The sequence below is a fragment of the Linepithema humile genome, chromosome 6, assembly GCF_040581485.1.
Source record: "Linepithema humile isolate Giens D197 chromosome 6, Lhum_UNIL_v1.0, whole genome shotgun sequence".
In the NCBI taxonomy this organism is placed as follows: Eukaryota; Metazoa; Arthropoda; class Insecta; order Hymenoptera; family Formicidae; genus Linepithema; species Linepithema humile.
The window spans coordinates 7423851-7444683 of record NC_090133.1 but is presented as its reverse complement, the minus strand read 5'-3'; the positions used below and the strand labels follow the sequence as shown (position 1 = coordinate 7444683).

General features: G+C 41.7%; 2 protein-coding genes across 11 annotated transcripts in view; one reads left to right on the top strand and one right to left on the bottom strand.

Annotated features, from left to right (window-relative positions):
- LOC105678233 (uncharacterized) overlaps positions 1-16098 on the bottom strand; it is a 39021-nt gene extending 22923 nt beyond the window's left edge. The window contains exons 1-3 of one of the 5 annotated variants that reach the window (XM_012377398.2): positions 15871-16098; positions 15664-15788; positions 12620-13032 (exon numbers count right to left, since the gene is read on the bottom strand). In XM_012377398.2, coding sequence (XP_012232821.1) covers positions 12620-12932 — 313 coding nt within the window. In that variant the 5' untranslated portion in view covers positions 12933-13032; positions 15664-15788; positions 15871-16098. Of the gene's footprint in view, positions 1-12619; positions 13099-15663 lie in introns of all 5 variants that reach the window. The other 4 variants (XM_012377395.2, XM_012377396.2, XM_012377393.2 and 1 more) reach the window with 4 other exon arrangements.
- LOC105678238 (uncharacterized) overlaps positions 1-20833 on the top strand; it is a 279329-nt gene that overhangs the window by 8263 nt on the left and 250233 nt on the right. For all 6 annotated transcript variants that reach the window (XR_010890928.1, XR_010890926.1, XR_010890927.1 and 3 more), the window contains exon 6: positions 2206-2441. The gene's annotated coding sequence lies outside the window, so the exon portion shown is untranslated. The remainder of the gene's footprint in view (positions 1-2205; positions 2442-20833) is intronic.

The following is a 20833-nucleotide window of genomic DNA, read 5'->3' as shown; positions in this document are numbered from 1 at the left end:
GCAACTATGCTGATACACCTACGTATTTCACGCAAGGGGAAGATAAATTAGGGAGATACGTAATATTATTTTTGTCCGTGTGGCTATAACTTTTAGATATGTTTTATGATAGTCTCCTAGATATTGTCGCCGGTGAAAATGCAGATGCTCAGTTTAAAGTCTTTAAAATAATAATTAATTTTACAGCCTTTCGTTGAAGTCATATAATAAAATTGAGAAATTTATCTGGTTATGCCACAAGTAAACAAATAAATCGTCTAAGATAACAAGTATATACGCAGGCGTATACATGACCGAAAAGTAGTGAGTAATACGGATAAAGAAATACGCAAAGTGCATTTTTCGCCCGACGTCCTTCGACTCCGCGATAACGATTGACCCCGAAAGACAGTTCGCGTTTCCCAGTGCAGCTATGATAGAGCGATAGAGCGATAAGATTTTGTTTTATAGCGATTCATCGAGGATCTCGAAAATTACGACCAGCGAAATACGATGAAACTTACGCTCTCGATCGTATCCTCTTTACGACTGCAATAATGCAACCGTGTTTACGACTGACGGGTCTCTTTCTCTCCGGCGAGGTACGACGGTTCGACGCGCCGCGGATTTGCAACGTAATCCCTCGCGATGTAACGACAATATGCTCTCGGGAATTCACGCGGGGCTTCTCTCTCTCTCCCTCCCTCCCTCCCTCCCTCTCTCTGTCTCGGGGTACCCTTGTAATTAAGGCTGCCGCCGCGAGCGTTGTCGGCCACGCCAATGCGGAAAAGTGCGGACCGAAACGGATAATAATTGCTCGCGGCCCGGACCCCTCGATACGACATTATAAAGTCATCATGGGCAAGGGGGCACGCGCGCTATTCTCAGCCGCGGCAACTTTTTCTGGGTAATGCCGATCCGCGAAGATCTGGATCCCCGACGCGCCGCTCATCAATTATGAGTTACGATCGCGCCTCAAGGCTCCACCAGCAATCTCGGCCTCGAATCGAACGTCCTCCGCGCGCGCGCGCGCGCGTGCTCACCGCGCCTTTTCCTCCGCTGCTGACGTTAACTATAAATTGCCTATCCTGCCTTTTGGCAAGCGAGTAGTAAGAATATTCTCGAGTGTTTATTGTCTACCAAAGGCGGCGAGCCTTTGCTTTTTTTTCGAAGTAGTAAGACATGGGTTGAAGACATAGAGTTTCAAGAAACAATCAATCATATAGAATCTAATAGACTATCTTTTTTCTGCTTCCTCTTTGAGTAAAATATAGAAGATTGCAAATAATCGTAGAAAGCGTTATAATAATATTCAATTTAAAATTAAGAAAAAATATATTTTACGCGGAAATTTTTTATTATAATTATTTTCTAATATGTATAATTACAATTAAATACATTTATATATTTATTACGTTACATATAAAATAGACAGAAAATTTCTTATTTAATTAGAAATATTCTGTAGAATATTATATATATTTTTTTTATTTTTTGTAAAGTTAAATATATTAAGAAATTGTTAATATTTTCTTCCTTATTTTGCGGGAATGATTACAGATAGAGATCTCTAGTCGGGGAATTGATAAACGTTTTCAATTCCACACCCATAATTTTGCTATCGAGAATCTCCGTCCAGAGTAAAGATCTCTTTCAAGTGGACACGCAAATTAACTAACGGGAAGGATTCTCTTAGCGCTAGCGATATAATCCGCCACGGTTCGACACTTCGATGATATTGCGTACCGCGTGTAGGATCAGAACGACGAATACGCGCGTATCCACAGCGCGTCATTAGGGCGTTTCGCCGGCGGCGGTGACGCGTCGCCGCCACGAATCTGCCCAGCGATGGAGAAAATGCGCGGAAAATGCGGAAAATTATATTCCATACGACGCGTCCACGTATTCCTGTGAAACGTGTTCGTTGCACACAAGACAAACAGGTTGCTTTATAAATAACACGCGATGGCATTGCAAAGATATCGTGACCATAACAATTTTAAGCATTTCCATATACAGGGTGTCCCAGAATGATTGTGTCACGAGCGGGTAAAGAAGAGTAAGTTGAACAGAAAAGTCCTTTCCCGTTTTGCAGTTTTCGCAATAATTATGGAGTTATTAATTATATAACGTATGTTGGCGCAATCATTCTGAAACACCCTATAGAACTGTAGTATTGTTTCAGATATCATTGTATAATAATATAAACGTATTTATATTTTACAGATAAATTTTGTGCGCGTAATCGGTACGAAATAAATTCGGTCCGTCGTAATATTTATAACAAAATGCGCGTCGGGAGTGCCGTTTAAAGTGTCGCGCGATTTTCTCATTCGGGTACGCACGCGAGCAAGGCGTGCGCCGCGGACGCGTGTGAGTGTATCGAAGAATGCCTGTGAGTGCATCAAAGAACGCTGGGAGGAGAAAGAGGAGGCATTGGGCGGCAGCAGAGCAACGATATGGTGAGTAATTTACTATAAAAAATGCATTTCTTTACTGATAATGAAGAGGCTATACATATCATGAGTCTCTTAAACGAGATAATCAATGAAATCTGTTCAAATTGAATCTAAAGTTTAAATCGTGATATTGAAATAGATTTATTATGCTTATATCGTGACGAAGAATATTTTCGTTACGTCGAGGTGGTCTTCCGCGAGATTTTATTGTTAATATTCATACGTGAGACAACGCGTCAGCACGTGTCTTTCTCGACGCCCACCTTGATCGGATCGATAGCGGAGATGGAAATCGATTAATCCCCGAGACTTACGTAACGTATCGGCGCCGATATCACGCCCCCGCCGTCCCAGAAAAGGGAATGGTTATGGTAATAGCGAGGTTCGTGCTCGTATCTTGCGACCTGACATCGCGCCGTCCAGCACCGCGAGACATCTCGATGTAACGTAATTGCGCCATGATTGCATCGTCGCTTTCGCGCTTGTGTGTCGATCGAGATATACGGCTTATAACTTATATATATATGCGGGCTATAAAAGCGAAATTTCTATTCTACCTCATCTCAAAGTGAAATCTAAATGTTTGTTTGACATAAACACAGCATGATATTAGCTTCTAACGAATATTAAAGATCAGATGTGTTAGACTATATTAGCGTTACGTAAGAAATATTTAACTCTTATTCCTCTCTCTCTCTCTCTCTCTCTCTCTCTTATTACAACGTGTTTCAACATATTTTGCGCGTAATACGCAAAGTTATGAAAACATAATTACAGGATTATTTTGTTCAACGCATTCAGAGATTAATTTCGTGCCGTGTTTTTTTACGATCGTAGATTTATCGCTTCTGACATGTATCTTAGAATATTAATTACTTATTGCCCTCGAGATTCTTTATTCTGATTTTTTCACGGGAGGTTTTTGCTACATCTTGAAGTTATTAATAATTAATTATACGATATGTAGGCCATAATCCACATTATACAGCATGCTGATGGTATATTCATAAAGAACTGTCTCGCATGCATACCATTTTACATACTAATTTTCAATGTCAGTCTTCTAAGACAACTCTCCGGCGTTACTACATACATGTAGTGAACATCTCTAAGAGGATTAAAAATATCTAGAGTTAGTATACATTGCGCGAAACGAAATCAGAAGTAAAAGGCATCGTGGCTTCTATTCAAAAATAAATTCACGTGTCCGAGATTGATGTATAAGGTTGACGAGCTCAGCGAGCGGCGGGTTGGAATAAATTATGTTAACAGCAGGTGCAGCGGCGGTGCATCCCCTCTCCCCTCCCCCCCCCCTCCTCTTCTCTCTCTCCTTGCGTCGAGTTGTGCGGAACGTCACGGAGAGAATCGGCGCGATGCGTAGGGCTAACCGGCGATAAACAACGATAAATTCCTCCCACGTACGCGGCGGAGAGTACGAGAGTCGGGAATACGCGCGCATACGTACATACACGATGCCTCCTCCTCGGGAGGTAATTTCAATGGGCTCGCGTACCGCGCGCCGCGGCGCGCACAGCGCGCGGCGCAAACGTGCCCGCGTAGCTGATGCATAAATACCTATAAATATGACACGGCGGGGCCCGCGGTAACGTCGCATATTAAATTACATTCTTAAGCAGCCGCACCGGCTGGTGCGCACGGCGGAGGCCGGGCAGTATGGCGCGCATCAAGTCAGCGGGGCTGATTAAACGCAACCACGGAACGTGGTGCATCGGCACAATGAGACGGACGGAGAGAGAGAGAGAGAGAGAGAGAGAGAGGAAGAACCGCCGCACTCGGCAAGCGAGAGGCACGGTCGTCCTGTTCGGGGCATTCCCCGGACGTGCCTGATTCAAGCGGCGTAAGAGTTGCTGGAGAGATATGAAGAAGCGAGGAGGAGGGATACGCGAGGAAGGCACGAGATAAAGAGAAAGAGAGAGAAAGGCGAGCAGGCATACACCACCGGAGGCTAGGGATGCTAATTATTCTGGTTCATGCGAGCAATTTGTCGGGTACCCGGGGAACGTATGTTTAATATCCGCGGGGCTCCCGAGTGCCCGCGGGTATTTACATCTGCGGCGAATACCGCGGCTGTAACGCGGTACGTCGAGAATTATCCCGGGATTACAGTGTGTGCCTTGCGAGCCAGCGAGCGAGCGCGCGCGAGGCCCTCCGCGGTGGCGAAATCGTGAATGTGCGGCTCGTACGTACGTAAGGGTAGCAATCTCAGGACGATGTGCACGCGCATAGGGTTAACAGGAACCGAGATTTTCCAAGCCACGCTGCTTCTCCATCGGGAATGTGTGTTATCACGCAGAGCGGACTCGTACAGTTTTTTTTTCTCCTCCGCTCGACACAAATTATGCGCTGGTCATTCCACCGAGATGTATCTCAATGTATCTGGAATATTAGCGCAGTTCGTGGAATATGTACTTATGCAGGAACTGCGCTTCAATTGCAGAGGTAACATCGGCTCTACGCTCGACGGTATTTTTCTTGAATAACATCGATGACACGCGAAAAACGAATTAAATATTACGAGATATTTATTAATTCAGTCGTAAAAAATAGTTTTCTTCATAATAGTTTTATATTATTTATTAACTAAGATGCTTTTACCTTATAAATTCTATTAAATTCGTATAGAAGAATTCGAAAAAACACGTGAAAGAATATATTTAATACATATTTTATATGTTACAAGAGAAATTCAAATTAAAACAATCCTAAAATAGAACGAAATGTGGATTTTAAATTTCCGTGGAATTTGATCTCTGTGCACGAAGCTTGTATTTCGCAAAAAGATGAAAGCGATATGAAGGGATAAAATCTTGCACGAAGAATGTACCGTGAAGGATCGAGAATTATTCCTGGATTACAGCCGACGCGTGCACTCGTAACTTTTCTAGATCGGGACCCGTTCCCGTTCGTCCGCAGTGGTGGTAAAGGTTTCTCGCTAGAGTAGCAATCTGCGGGATGCACGTGGGGTTAACAGGATCTCTACTTTGATTCTTCTTCCTGCTGCGAGGAGGATCGCTCCAATTTCACAGTGGGAACACGTGATATTAAGTCGCGGTCGAGTACTTCATCGCCGGAAGCTAAGACTTAATCGTTTCTCCGGGAGCACTCGTTACAAATACACATTCCTCATGACAAGAGGGGGGAGGGCGGGAGATTTATTGCGCTCGGCGAATGTGTGTTATCATGTCCCAGCATGGATGTTTAGTTAATGGAAATTGCGGCCATTTGACAAACAGTCGGAATCGGGACGGTTCTTTTTTTCCTCACCAACTCTTGAACAAGAAAGATTCCGTATTTCTACATCTCTCTCCGGGCGAATTTCTTCAATATGCGAGTCGTGACTTACTTATTAACTTTTGGCCTTAACAAGATCTACGCTCGCGCGTCGAGAATCCAGGTAGATAATTCTATAAATAAACTCTCCGGCTGCCGATCGAAAATAGCTATTACGAAAGACTCGGTCGTCTCGGGTGTCGGAAGTCTGTCTCGATAGGACGATAGGACTGGTTCATCGAAATTTCATGGGTGTGGCCATTAAAATCGGTTATGAAAGGCAGCTGCGCCACTGCGGAGAGGGTCCGAAGCGTGAGCCGCGCGAGCTGTAAAATTCTGAGAAGCCTGGCTTCTCGTCGCGCGTTGCACAACGCCGCCGCGCCCGCGCCTCCTGTACGCTCGACACAATAATTCATTTACCGAACGGCGAACACAAACCCGACGTTACTGAATGCCGCTCACGTCTCGGAATTCGCGTAGAAAAGCGTCTTTTTTCGCGCCTTCGAATGAAGTACAATAGACGGCTCTGTGTCGACAAAGAGTGTGGCCATTCATTCCCGAAATTTTTGCATCTCGTATGAGGTGTGAAAACATGACGACGTAAATTCAGTTGCTTCGAGGCAGAATATGTTAATTCGATTTTTACGAGATTAATTAAGTTGTCTTCGACTAAGTTGATGAAATAAATCAAGGAGGATTAATGTTATAGTAGAATCAGAGGGAAAGATTTAATTAAAGTTACCGATTTAATTAAATTTCTTATTTATGAACAAATTAGTGGCCTCCGATTACGAGATTTCTTACAGCGAAATTTTTTATTATAGATGGATACACGTAGAAAATGAGATGTATATAGATAATGAATGTATTAATATGTTAATTAGCAAATTGCGGAATGTGTTTCAAGGCTCAACTGCAACCGTTTGCGTTCCAAGAAACGCCGTGCGATTTTCTCAATAACGTAGCTTATGCATTACGTTCAAACGGACTCTATACGCCTGTTTCCTTTCAAACTAGTGTTCACACTTGTATCTTGAACTGATCACGATATAAGATGGATTTCAAAGTTGTTGCGTCATAAACGCGATGCTGTTGATGTATATACCTTTAATGATTCGCGATTTTAAAATCACACATCTCGCGAGATAATAAACGGGCGAGTTGATTAAGAATAAATAATAACGAGAATGTATTTAAGTTCGCGCGATTATCCTAAAAATCGCGGTATCCGGTTAACGTCATAAAATACGGCGGAGGCATTAAAATGCTATCTTCATGGACGACGGCAATTAAAACTTTAATCTGTGGACACGCAGTCGTATAAATCGCCCGCGGTGCTGCCGAGTAACGAGAAGGAAAAAGGGTGTTATTAGAAAAGACATAATAATTCACATAATAATTCTTTAATTCACGGATATCAGCGATGTTCAATCGTATGTGGAAAATTATAAAGAAATCAACATTTATCTTCTTCGCGGATTCTGATAATAAAATATTGATAGCTTTGAAAAACGCGACGCGTTGAGAGAAAATTCTACCCTCGATATTTTTCGAGTCGTATCAATTAAAAGCGCGTTTAATTCTTTAGAAAATTAAAACTCTATTTCACATTGAATAATACAGTTACAATTACCGATGAATCAAAGTGTGCGCAGAACCGCCGACACATTTTGTCTTTTAACACGATAACGCGCTCGCGAGATATCGAGGTCGAAGCGCGCGATAGCGCTTAAAAGCTGCACACACAGATCAAACTTTAAAAGCTCTTTCCTGTTCAGGTGCAAATCGTAGACGATTGTGCTTATCGAAATGCCACTAATGCGAAATTTACGTAAGCGACAATTAACGCGATCTTTCTTTGCTACTCAACTTACAATCATATCCGGTATTTAAGGTGATAACGATGGTCAACTGAATGCATATTATTGTGTCAGTAAATGAGGAAATACCGTTGTAAAAAAATTCTCCACAATTAAGTTTAGAAGTCGAAAGAGTAAAAAATGGAATTGCACAATTTATATCTTTTGCATTTCTTATAGCGTATTCTTTTTCGAGTAAACTTCTAATTGTAAGTCTCGCGAGTTCTCTTGGATTTAACAATACAAATAGTACTGTACGTGATTAGTTTTAGTTTTGCATATCATCCATGTGGAGACTGTAAAAGCTTCTCTCGATAGCCGTGGGATGGTTATCAAAAGACACTAATGCGAGACGTAGGTAAACCACAATTAATGCGCTGCAAATTTTTCCGCAGCGACTATAATCCCCATCGCGATACCTCGGAATCGCGGAAGCTCGTGCCTCCTCGCTATCCGTAAAATACGCTAATTGATAAAAATCCGCGATTACTCTCGCCGCATGCGTGTTCAGCCACATTCAGCACCGAGCACTTGTACCCGACGAGATTTCAAGTGGCGAGTTTATAGACTCGGCAACAATTAATTACCTTTACCGTTGGAATATTCGCTATATGCTTATATTTGAATATAGATTATTTTTATGTCGCGGATTTCGAACATAAGCTTCGCGATATAACGGCACTAAACGATCATTATGTGTATGTCTCTATATATGTAATAGAAATAAAATTGGGAATGACTTGGATTTTACCCGCCATAAAACCACGCCACCTACGCTAGTCGACAGTCTTCCTTCTAGCGACTTCCTCGCAACCTTTTTCGTCACCGCGATGCTCGTCTTCGCGCCGGGAAGAATTCTCTCAGCGCAATTCGCGATCGTAAAAGACACGGAAATACGTTTCCTCGCGGTTAACACCGGCGGGCTGAGCTTTCGATTTCGCGCCTTCCTCACGTTTCCGAGATTTATGCAAATCCGGAGGCGTTCGGGTGTAGGTGAGGAAGAAGCGCGAATACAAGAACGGATCCAAGATTCTCCGTGTGCCCGCGCGGAGCGTTCGCGCGCGCAGCGTATTTCTGACCGTAAATCAACGGGTTATGCATAGAGAAGGCTGAGAGCGCGGCCGCCACTTCCGCCCGACAACGTTTAACATTCAGCGTTCCTCTTCACCCACTACTGAACTCCGACACTCCGAGTGACTTAAGTCGCGCTCGAGGCTGCGTGTAATCGCCGGTGATGACGAATGATCTCCAACCGAGAGTGCTGTTGGACTATTTCTGGCGTCTAGCGATTGGCGATGGGGCATGTCGTTCTTTATTACTTATCGGGACGCGTTTAATTATCATGCGAGAATAGCTTCGAGCTGCGTAAACTCGTTAAGTCTCGCTAAAGCATTCAAACGTAACATCACCTGATGAAGATCTGTAGAAAAAGGCGCAGTGCATGAGAAATTATTAAAAGAATGCATTTATATTATTGTATTGATAAATTAGTATGTTTTTAGAAAGTTTTAGAAAATTTTTTTAGAAAAGGTTACGTGCGCGATTCATGCGATTACCATCACGCAATTTAAAATTAGAAAAAGAAAAGCATCCAAGTTTTTCGTCGAAGTACGTTCACTTTTACTGCCGGAATTAATTATCGAGATAATAAAACAAAATTGTACGTTAAAATATTGAGATTGTCCAACGATGAAGCAATTTCGCAGATCTGACGTTGGCGGCGATCGAAAGAAAGAGAAAATCGATTGAAATTTCTACAAGAGAGATACAACATTATATTGTGAATTTGGTCGATGAAATCGTCGTAATTTCGCTCGGGTCACCACCGGAACTGTGCCTGATTTCAACATTTTTTACGATGCACAGCACTCCCACGTCCCGGCGAAGTCACGAGCGCGCTTTCACGACGTATTTGCGCAGCTATAAAGATACGTCCCTTTTCCCCTTTCCGAGTCGAGCGACTCGAACGGACTGCGAGCGCATAAAGTCAAGTCTATGAGCAGCTGATAGACAACTCGATCCGGCACGACGTGAAAGAAAACGATCCTAAGCAAAGGGTCAAAAGAGTTCAGTCGTGGCGCGGCTCACCTCGCGGAAATCCTCTCCTCGAAAAGCGCTAATAAAGTTGCGCCAAGTAATACCAGATGTTGCGGCAACATCACGCGACTCCTCTTCTTCTATCCCGCTTGTGTAAATTTCAATAATAACAAAATGATGGCTCAACGAATGAAGGAAGCGCGCGATGTTGAACTTAAAGCCGGTGGCGCGAGATTAGACGTATAATCCCTTCGGCTTCCAGCGCGCGCTGCCTATATCAAACCTTTCCCATGCGTAAACATTCATTATCGATTAACAGTGACGGCGGAATCATTTTTTCGCGATATGAAACGATACAGAGCTTAATGTGCCAGAAACAACGTGCGATCAAGAGAAACGCTAGGAAAAGGTCAACGTAAAAGGAACCGTGGAAATCGATCATTATTGCATGCCGTTGCGCATAATATAATATCGTATATATAAACATATAAGAATAAATATTTATACGACATAGATGACAAGTGACGCGTTGGAATTGCTTTAATGAAAAATAAAACAGCAACAAGTTGAATCTGTACAAAGAAACCTTGCTCTTCCAGCAGGTAATACCTTACAGGCTGCAAATTCAACCTGCATGTTTAGTCCTCGAGAAAAATCACTCTCATGCAACTGATTATACTTTCGTGTAATCCGCGTACGATCAAGCGCTCTCGCATTCATGGTCGCCTAGCGATTAATCCGCCCAACGTATTGACCAACACCTTGACATGAATCGTAAGATGGCTCGGTGCGTGCAACGCACAAAGTTGCATCGAGATTAAGGGTGGACTTCGTTAGCGAACGATTGTGACCGAACACGCATGATTAACAAAGAATTCGAAAAAATGTCCAAAATTTTCCAATTTAAATAGAAATATAAGACAAGATCCATCAGCGAGAATTGATTACTGACAAATATTACAACTATTAAAATAATGATGACTAATTGAATGTACAACAGTACTACTTAATACATCTTGTGGCATTTAACGTCTCTGCTTATTGTTAGATTCGTTTTTATGAAATATTGCACGATCAAGCGAATCTTCAGTGCATTCATCGACGTAATTTCGTCCCACGTCGACCTGAGCATTTGTAATTCATAGAGCTTCATTGGAAAAGTATTATCAGGCGTTATGCTAATAACGCACGGGGTATTATTCACGGCCGTATGTCACTGACCACCTACCCGCGCCCGTCGTAACTGGATAATAGTACTATCCATCTCTTCAATTGCGCATTTTCCACTAATTTTCTTTCTCCTTTTACGAACCGGGATTAGATTTTTTTTCCGCCGTTTATTTCGCTTGCCTGTTTGATACATGAAGGAATCGTCGCGAGATTCGCACGTTCACCATTTTCTGCACCGCAGACACTTCTCGTACTCGGAGTATCACGAACCGGGACGATATTAAATTATAATTCGCGGCACGCTCTACCGCGTTACCTCATACTTTCCTTCACTATTTATAGGCCGACGCTCGCTGCGCTCGTTCGTTCCTACTTCTTGCCAGTGAGAGCTATGAACCGGCGCCGAGAGAGCACGTTAACATGCTCGCGAGCGCGATTACGGGCGTGAGAAATCGTTGCCGGTGTGGCAGATGCAACGACGTGTGTGGATACGCCGCGCCGAGAAAATTGAAACGTTCCTATGCAGATTACGCGAGGCCGTGTTCTTGCGCGTTGAGTAATACCCGACGAATGGTCCTTGCTATATCACGATGCCACGTTCTCATTACATTTCGTATCGAGCGTAATATTCGAGTTTCTGGCAATATTAAAAGCAGATATTAACGAATGTAATATTAATATAATTATTCTAATAATTGAAGTTTTCTATTTAGTTGAGATTATTAATCTGCAAAAAATATTCAATACTATTCATAAATTAATTCTCTATTTTCTTGATATATCTTTGGGAAGAAAGAAAGTTATTTTACCGTAATATTATTTTCTATTTTATATCAAGATTTTTTTATTAATGTTGCTATTGATCAAACTCGAATGCAGTTTATGTCGTTTTCTGCCACGCACAAACTTGGTTTCATTGTTAAACCGCCACTGCCACCCACAACCATCTGTTACTTTCTTTCTACGAGCTTAGGTTAAATCACCACTGTGCCTACTACAACCTGGTTACATATGTACACGGCTAGGCGTGGATAAATAAACGAACAAACGCGCGTATGTATAGTTCGCCTCCTCAATCTTCCAGGAAATCTCGAAGATATTGTGAACGATGTCCGAGTCGCAAAATGAGTAATAGAAAATACCATTTTTCAATTAATCGTTATTTTCCGATCGGCATATCGAAGTAGACGCCATAAATAAATTAGCTAGCATTAAACGAACAGTGTAATAAATAATAGATTTTTTTAGGTTTGGTTAGAATGAAATGAGCGTTTAGATCCTTTACAACAGTCGCGAAGAAATCCCTTTCCATTTAATCTATCGATTGTAACACTACGTGCACATATGTTCTTATGCAACATGCCGCAATCGTTTTAATTCCAGATCAGGTTTCTGATACAATTCCGCGAACATTATCAATCATTGTACAACATGATCGATACGTCGAGTCAAAGGCCGGAATGCGACGATAGTTAATTCCATATATCGTCTTCGTACGATTAACCATTCATTAACCACAATTTTTCATATGTGTATCAAATTCGTTGTCTTTTAATAATCTATTTTAAAAATATACAAAATTGGCAAAGTTTTTACGATACCTTTGTAAATAAATTAAAATTTACCTTTTAAAAAATTTATGATTAATAAAAATAATATTTCTCTTTTTTTGTCAATTTTTATTAAAAATACAGTTTCGGCGAAAATTTAATGTTTACCGAAAGAGAAATTGCAACCAAGTTTTATCTCTTATTAAATTCGCTTGCGAAAGTAGACACGAAGGTACAAGTAAATATACAGCGTAGTATCTGAAGTTGTACTCACCAGGGTAGCCTTCCGGGATGACTATTTCCGGTCCGACTTTGACATCGTGACGGTAACGATGCATCAACAGCGTAGCCGTGACTCTGAGAGATCTTTGCTGTTGCTTGTACAACAGTATCGGCCTTCCACCGGCACCTTCGACCCTGACCACCCTCGGCAGTGAGAATCTGTCCAGGAACTCGCGCAGCGGCATGAAACCGCCGCCGGAACCCGCGGCCTCGGCGGTCGCCTCTCGCGAGCTCGGCAACGAGTCCTCGCCGGTTCCGGTGGCTTCGCCGCTTGATAATGTTGAAAATTCACCAGTCGACGACATCGCAGCACAGTTTCTCACAATACTTTGCACCTTACGTCTTTTTACGTTTCTCCAGTCCGCGCGATATACGTTTCACGGTTCCGCATTGAAATTTCTGTTTCTAAAAATGTCTCGAACTGATTAGATTAATGACGCCATTCGCATGCTCGATGAAAAACATGAAATACTATGCAAGAATGAATTATTGCACAAATTACTTATTTAGACTAATCTCAAATCCCTCGGATAATTCTATAAATTAAAACAAATAATTTTCTCACTTCTATTGTCTAAAGAGAAATTTTTTAATCACTTAGAGAGAACCTTTTCTTCGCATAATTTAAGATGATTTATAGTGCTGTGAAAAAGAAATTAATGTAGCGCGAGCAAAGAGCGTTTCTTGCAACAACACGAGTAACTAGCTGCTGTTTCCTGCTTGTATATAATGATATGCACCCAGCAATCTCGGAATACAAAGTGCATTCCTCTTTCTTTCCCCTCTTTTTCTATTCCGCTATTGCCTCAACCACCCCCGATGGAATTCGTCATTCCGTGAGGCATGACAGCCTTGACAGTGATGCGCCAGCGGCGAACCGCGTGAGCTAATGAGTGATTACGCTTCGGGCACTTCGAGGATGATGGTGATGATGATGAATTTATGACGATGATTATCTCCCGTGGCATACCAGTGTGTCGCCACCGGTGTTTGTCTTTCAGATGAGCCGCTGGCTCTGTGTCGCGGGGAAACGTGGGCGGAATGGTAAAGCGGTACGCTCTGCTACTTGCGAAATGTCGCCTTTCGCCTTTGAAGTTTGCAACCGCAGAAATCGCGGTAGCAAGAGAAGACAGGGAAAATGCATCAGTGAAAACGGTTAATTATAAAATGCTATTGCATGTTGATGCAACTATCAATTAATAATATCACTTTCTCAGCGATATCTCTATCATCTCTATCGGTGTTAAGTGAAATTATTTTATCAATTGATTCTTCCGATCGTCAAAAAGTCGTTGCTTTTATTCTTAATCCTCATATACTTTCTCGGGGCTACGAGTTTTGTCTCTAATCCGATTCACCTTTCGGTCCCAAGATTTTCACGTAATTAGGAACGATGATTTGTGTCTGTTAGCAGCTCCGACAGCGATGTGGAATATAATTTATTTATGCACGCGCTGTCGCACGCAGTTCATAATGCACTTTCTTGGGTGACTTGCACCTGTGACATTCCACGCGTTCGCAGCGATATTGCGTACATCGCATACGAATGACGAGAATTAATATTCCACATATGTAAGATATGATGCGCGGGGACTCCGAGCGTTATCCGCGGTTCCGGTCATAAATAGACATGAGACGGGAAAGTTTTTCTTTTTCGCCAACTCGCGACTTCTTCCTCGGGGACTCCTCGTTGTGCGCGACAGAATGTTTCGACCGCGAAACTTCTGTAATCGCCATGTAATGGAGTTTTAATTACCTGTGACTAAAGCGACCGTGACGAAGATATCATGAATTATCGCGACGGCCGACTATAAGGCGCGCGCATCTTAATAAACCTCCGTTTTTCCATGTCCTTTGTGTCGATTGTTTGCTTACGGATCCCACCGAGTTAGTATGCGCCTTGTACGCGAGTGAATACTTGCTATTCCGTTCGTACGCGCGATCTTTTTCAGAAATCGCGTAGTTCCCCCCCTCTGTCGGTGCATGCAGACGTTTATAACGGCTAATTACGGTTCGACCAAAGCTAACTGAAAGAAACTTTGCGACTTCAAGCGACTGTGACGGAGCGGTTTCTTTTCAAGCTGTTTCGATTTCACTCTCCGTAAGCTCAATCCCCCATTATTGTCCACGGTTTAAGGATGACATTCGTCACATGTGACAAATGTCAAGTGTCAAAGCGTCCGTTTTGTTAAACGTATTGTGCATTGACGCAAAACTAGCGAGAAACGAACTGCGAGGATTCTCGATATCGAGTAATTAAAGCGCATTCACGCAAATTTTAAATTAAAAATACTCATTGTATTTGAGTGCATAATAGTGCGAAGTGAAAGTGTAGATTTAGCAATTCGCCTATTAGCGGCTATTCTAAGCTGCAAATGTTTTGTATTTTCCATGCGGCGTTGTTGTAGACGTCCCTGACGTAATTTTCCCTACAGAAGACCTATCGTGCCGCCAAACACGTAATCCTGGCAGCGATTTTAATCGAGCTTATGAAAGTTTCTGCATTGCGCGCAACTTTCTAACGATACGATAATTAATTAAGCACCAGGAACTAAACAACGGTTTTTTAATTACAGCTTTTAACTCGAGTAAAAAATAAGAACTTTCTGTAAGCCTTTTGCGCAGCAGAAACTGTTTGAATCGAATATTGAAAATGATCAATAGTTATTAATATTTAGCATATTTGCAAGACATAACAAGTATACTGATGATTCTATGTAAACTAAATTCTAGGTTTTAAAATAAAAATTAATAACAGTATATGCATATATAATCTTTTTAAAAAAATTATACTTATAATATCACATTGTATCATCTATTATTTTGTTAGAAATATCTACTTTGTTATTGCATGTCTGAAAACATGAACGAAAAATATAACGACTATCATTAACAAAATCCATTTCAAATGTCACGATACTTCATTCTGATGTTGCATAAATTTTCATGATTTTCATGAACATGATACTCGAGTTATATATATATATATATATAGATTCGATTTTATATATTCACTGTAATCATCTTATCACTCACCTCGTTGATTATCTGAACTTAACGAGGCTCGGTCGCTATCCATCAAAAGCGTCTATTCAAACATAGCATCCATCTCACTCGCGTATGCAAATAAGATCGATACAGGTATCGAGATTTGTCCGAGACTGCGGTGTAAGGAATTCATATTTTCATGAAGATGTGAGAAATATTATTGACAAAGTTGAAAACGATAAAAGTAAAAATCACCCGTTGAATCTCCTCGAACGCAACTCGAACGCACGATTAGATTGTCGCGTGTGATTTTCGCTATCCCGGTCGACGGAAATTTCCGGTGGAGTGCATGACTCTTCGCGAGGGATATACACGGCACGATCGATCCATCGATCGAATGCCGGATCGATCGGTCGAGACGTAACTGCGAGGAGAAGCGTCCCGACGCTCCGGACGAGATCGCGCGACTAAAGCAAGCCACAGAGACGCGGTGGAGTGCTAACGCCAAGCGTGTCTCCCCTCTTCGGGATCCCCAGTTCAAATAAACTGTATCGCGCAGGCTCGCGTGCTCTCGAGAATCTCTCTACTTGAGTCGCCAAGTCTTTTCTTCCTTTCCTTCCGCGATTTCGCGATCTTTTTTCTCGATTAGCTCGATTAGCTTCCGGTTCCGCGCAATTTTCCGATGTTTTGCGTCTTGTGAAATCTACGCACTAAGAATCCGTAATGAAGTGGTAATTTTAATATTGCGCTTAGAATCTCTATATAAAATAATCTACACAGTTACTTTTTTTATATTTATGAATTTTTGAGGTACATCAGATTTAAAACGTTTTAATAATAGTATAATTTCTTTATATTGATTTCTTGATATGTTCTTTACAGGCTTAGATCGTAAGATTCTTGAATTCTTAAATGATCTAGATCTAGATTTTTAGTTCCCATTAGTTGTTTTTAGTTTTCCCGTCAAATTTTTGGCTCGGAAAAGTCAATACCAAATTTATCCGGTCCGATTGGCAAACAAATCACGAACGCAATGTTTGCCCGCGTAATTAATGGTTGCGTATTATGCATCGTGTGTAACCAATTACTATGCGTTGGTACCCCGTAATTTGAAATTTCACGTTGAATTTGAGATACCCGTGCCGCGGTAACGGTGTAACTCGTATCCTTCGTGAACCCACAAACTGAAATGCCAAGATCATAGTCGCGGGCGCGACTTTTCACCGCGCTGAATTTCTCGCGCGGTGCAACGCTGCATCCCGGCGCAGTATCCTCTCCCGTTGCCGGACATCGAAGACAGTCGGCAATTACAAAGACGCGCATAACAGTTAATACCGAGTTATTATAGGTATCGAGGTAGGACTCGTCGACTTAAATGACTTACGTTATGTTCGCCATATGTTCACCGAGCAGATGGCGTGCCACTTTCCGCGAATCCGCGAGATGGACCGCTACGCGGCGAATTGCGTAACAATGATCGCCGTCGCGAATCAAAAACCTAAACTTTTTTTGCTACCGTAGTTTTTGTAACAGTATCCGAATAAGTGTGTCGCGCCTGACCTTTATTTCGTTCGAAACTAGCTTTTTGTGTGCCATCTCGGCGGATGACGTCCTCCTTTACTCGAATTTATTTTCTCATAAAGTTGTTTGCAAACGAACTCAATTCGTTAGCGAACTCTGAGAAAATATATGTTTTTGACAAGTAAAAAATCTCAGTTCTGTTATTCAGTAAATGGTCTACTTTCTTGAAGAGAAATATGTATCTCAACTATTTAGAATTATCAATCATTTTATGAATGAAATATGAGTGAAAGATTCAACGCGATAAAAACTTAAACTCGGAATTTAATTTTGCTAAATGTGCTTATTTAATTTTAACAGGTTTTTAAGACTCGAGTTTATTATATTTTGTATACTTGTTGCAATTCACTGCATTGCAATTATTTTAAAATAAAAAAAATAAAGTGCAAAAGCAGCTGATATGATCACTGGACGAGCTCCTTTACGCTTCGTTAGCAAATACTTTCACATAGCTAGCTGCGTGCCGAGGCATCCAATAATTAGCTCGGAACGCGGGTATATTAATGTCTGTGTTTAAAGGAGAAACGCGCGAGTGTCATTGTCTTCGTAATTGTCGTTCTGTCGCGAAATGATTATTGACTCGACGAACGCTGATTACAGCGACGAGGTACCGAGCGCCTCATTGTCTTTCTCGGGGCGTCATTAATATCTTTTCACTCTATGCCGGCCCGGGGCAAAGGTCGGGAGGAATATCTACGTGCCACACACACGTCACAGATATTTTGAATTTCATCGGGCGATATCGCGATCGGTTCTTTGGCGCGGCCCATCTTATACTTAGCTGATGCATGACTATCATTTTCTCCTCGCATAAACTCGACGCCACGAATAAATAATTGACAGCGATGATCTCAATTTACGACCGTGATTCTTCTGAAGGTAAATATATCGCGTCGCCATTAGCTCTGCTCGCGTATCGACGATGAGAGATCGCGGGGACCGATTTACGAGAGAGTTAATACAGCCATCGCGCGGTAATGATTTTTAAATTGGCGCGGCCGGCTAATTATTTCTATCGGCTCATCCGTCGCGCTTCCTTATGCAATAACGATTTAATTCGCCGCACAGGGTCAATATTCCTTACTGAGCGCGTCACGGGGTCTCTCGCTACCACGGACGGTACACGGAAGCATATCGTACATCGCCGCGAGACGGATGACCTTCCGAAGGTCAGCGCCTTTGCTCCTCGCCGTCGGTAGATACTGCCATATATACGGTACATACCTGTCCTGCGTCTTCTTATAAGGCGCGCGACGGAGAAGGAAAGCTAATTGGAATCTCCGCTAACTAAATATAAAATGGCAGATCGGCTGTAACGTCATGGAAAAGCGGCGATTAAACGATGCCGGCCGTTCTTCCGCGTGCGTGCTACGTCATTAAATGACCGGACACCAATCGTTAGTCGTCGTCGCGCAGACTGACTCTCACGCGATCGATTAACGGCTGAACTCGAGAACGGCCGACCGGCCGTTGTTCATAACTGTTCGCGATGGCGAATTAATTCGCGAATTAACGGCGCATTGTTTCACCGCCAGCGGAGCACGGCCGCGATCTCACGGCCAGAATCTTTTACGTAAACGCTCGTGACTGGCGTCCCGGGACACCTCCGAGATGATTGCCGAAGGATATCTGGTTCTCCCCGGCTGGTCCCCGCCTAATTAAAGTCAGGTAGCGGTAATCGCGTTGCACTAGATTGCCTTCACGTGCACATCGTCATTTGTTATTTCCAGCTGATTATTATGCTCCTACAAACATAGATCGCACTCGGTTACTTATGTCCGAGAGAAATTGTGCAACGTAACTCGTTACGGCTTCTCACCAGCGGATGTGGAGAAATCAATATTGATAATTGTAACAACGTGTATACCATTTCACTCGGGAAATAATGCTGAGGAACTTTGCATGTATTATATACGATATAAGTCGCATTAAACGTAGATTATATTCCGCACCTCGTTATATACAACGTACCGCTCTTTCGGCCCGAGATTGGTTCAACATTTCTTTTAGGCAGTAATTCGTTCCGAGATTTTATAATTAAAAACAATAAAGAAATCCTCCGTAACGCAATCATTGTGACTCGCGGCGCATTGGCGCAACGCATGCGATCATTAAAGTCTCCAATATACGTATCGAGCTTTCAATAATTAAATACAGCACAACCGAGCTTCTCTCTCTCTCCCCTCCTCTCTCTCTCTCTCTCTCTCTCTCTCTTTCTCTTTTTCTCGCTCTCTCTCTCTCGAAATTGCTTACTATACATATTTCGGATTACATCCTACCACCTCTCTTGATAACTGTTAGGTAGGTTTGAACGCTGTTAATATTTACATTGAAACAGAAAAACTGTCTTTTTTCTCGACTTCTCCTATCATGAACTTTCCAACAAAATAATGCTCGCATCATGTTCAGTTAAATACGTTCTATCATACAAGTCAGATCACAATGAGTTGGGACGAACGACGACTTTATTCGGAAAAGTGGATAGCGGAATATTTTACAAAAGAAAAAAATTTTCATGCACAGTGTCGAGATCCATTTTGCCAAACGACTGTTAGATATGCGATTTATTCGAATAACTTTAAGATTCACTTAAGTGATATACATCAGAATATTCATGACCATGAAGAGAACAAGGACAAGAACGACTTCAAGTGGGAATATTTTATGCTGACAACAGAAAGTGCCATAATATGTATTTTATGTGATATATCCATAACTGATTTTCCACCATACGAGGAATTATCGAAACACGCAAATGAGCATATAGAAAAAAGACAGTTAATAGAGAAAAGTGATTGGCGTTGGAAATACTTAGTTGAAGACCAAGTTAATGATTTTTCTGCTAATTGTAAACTGTGTGCAAATGAAAGTGTACCATTATATTTAGACGTTGTAACAGTCAAAAGGCACATGGATACGCATAATAAGGAGCCAAAAAAATTAACAGAACAGTGGAAATATCTAATTGAAAAGCACTATTTTTTGAGTAAATGTTATACAAAGCCTGCAAATTTTCTAACAAAATGTCGATTTTGCAAACAAACATATGGATATTTCGCGGCTTCCTTTCTTAAAGATCATGTAAAGAATCATAAATTTATTTACGCAACGGAAGTTCTTCGATGCACTACTATGGCACTTGACAATCACTGGCCATATTTTAGGTATACGAAACAACAAAGAGCAGAAAAAATGCAGATACAATGTATTATATGTGGACAATTTCTGCTAAATAACCAAATGGAAAATCACGCAAAAACTCATTCTCCACAAGAACTATCCTGTAAGTTTGACGATTGGGTATTTAAATATGCAAAAGAAGAAGAAGATTTTCTGAAATGTACGAATTGTAATGAAAGTATGTACATTATTGTTACCATAAATCATTTAAAAACACATATGTCAGATAAACATTCAGAAGATTACGATAGAATAAGACGAAACGAAATGTTTTGGACATTTCAAACTGGAAAGAACAGCTGGTTGCAAAAATGTTATAGAGATGCTGGGAATTTTCGAGCAGAATGTACAGTTTGCAAATTCAAAGAAGTATGTTTCAAGATGGAACAATTTCAGCGACATTTGAGAAACCCTATCCGCAAGTCACATTATAATATTTTCAATTCGGAAGAATGGA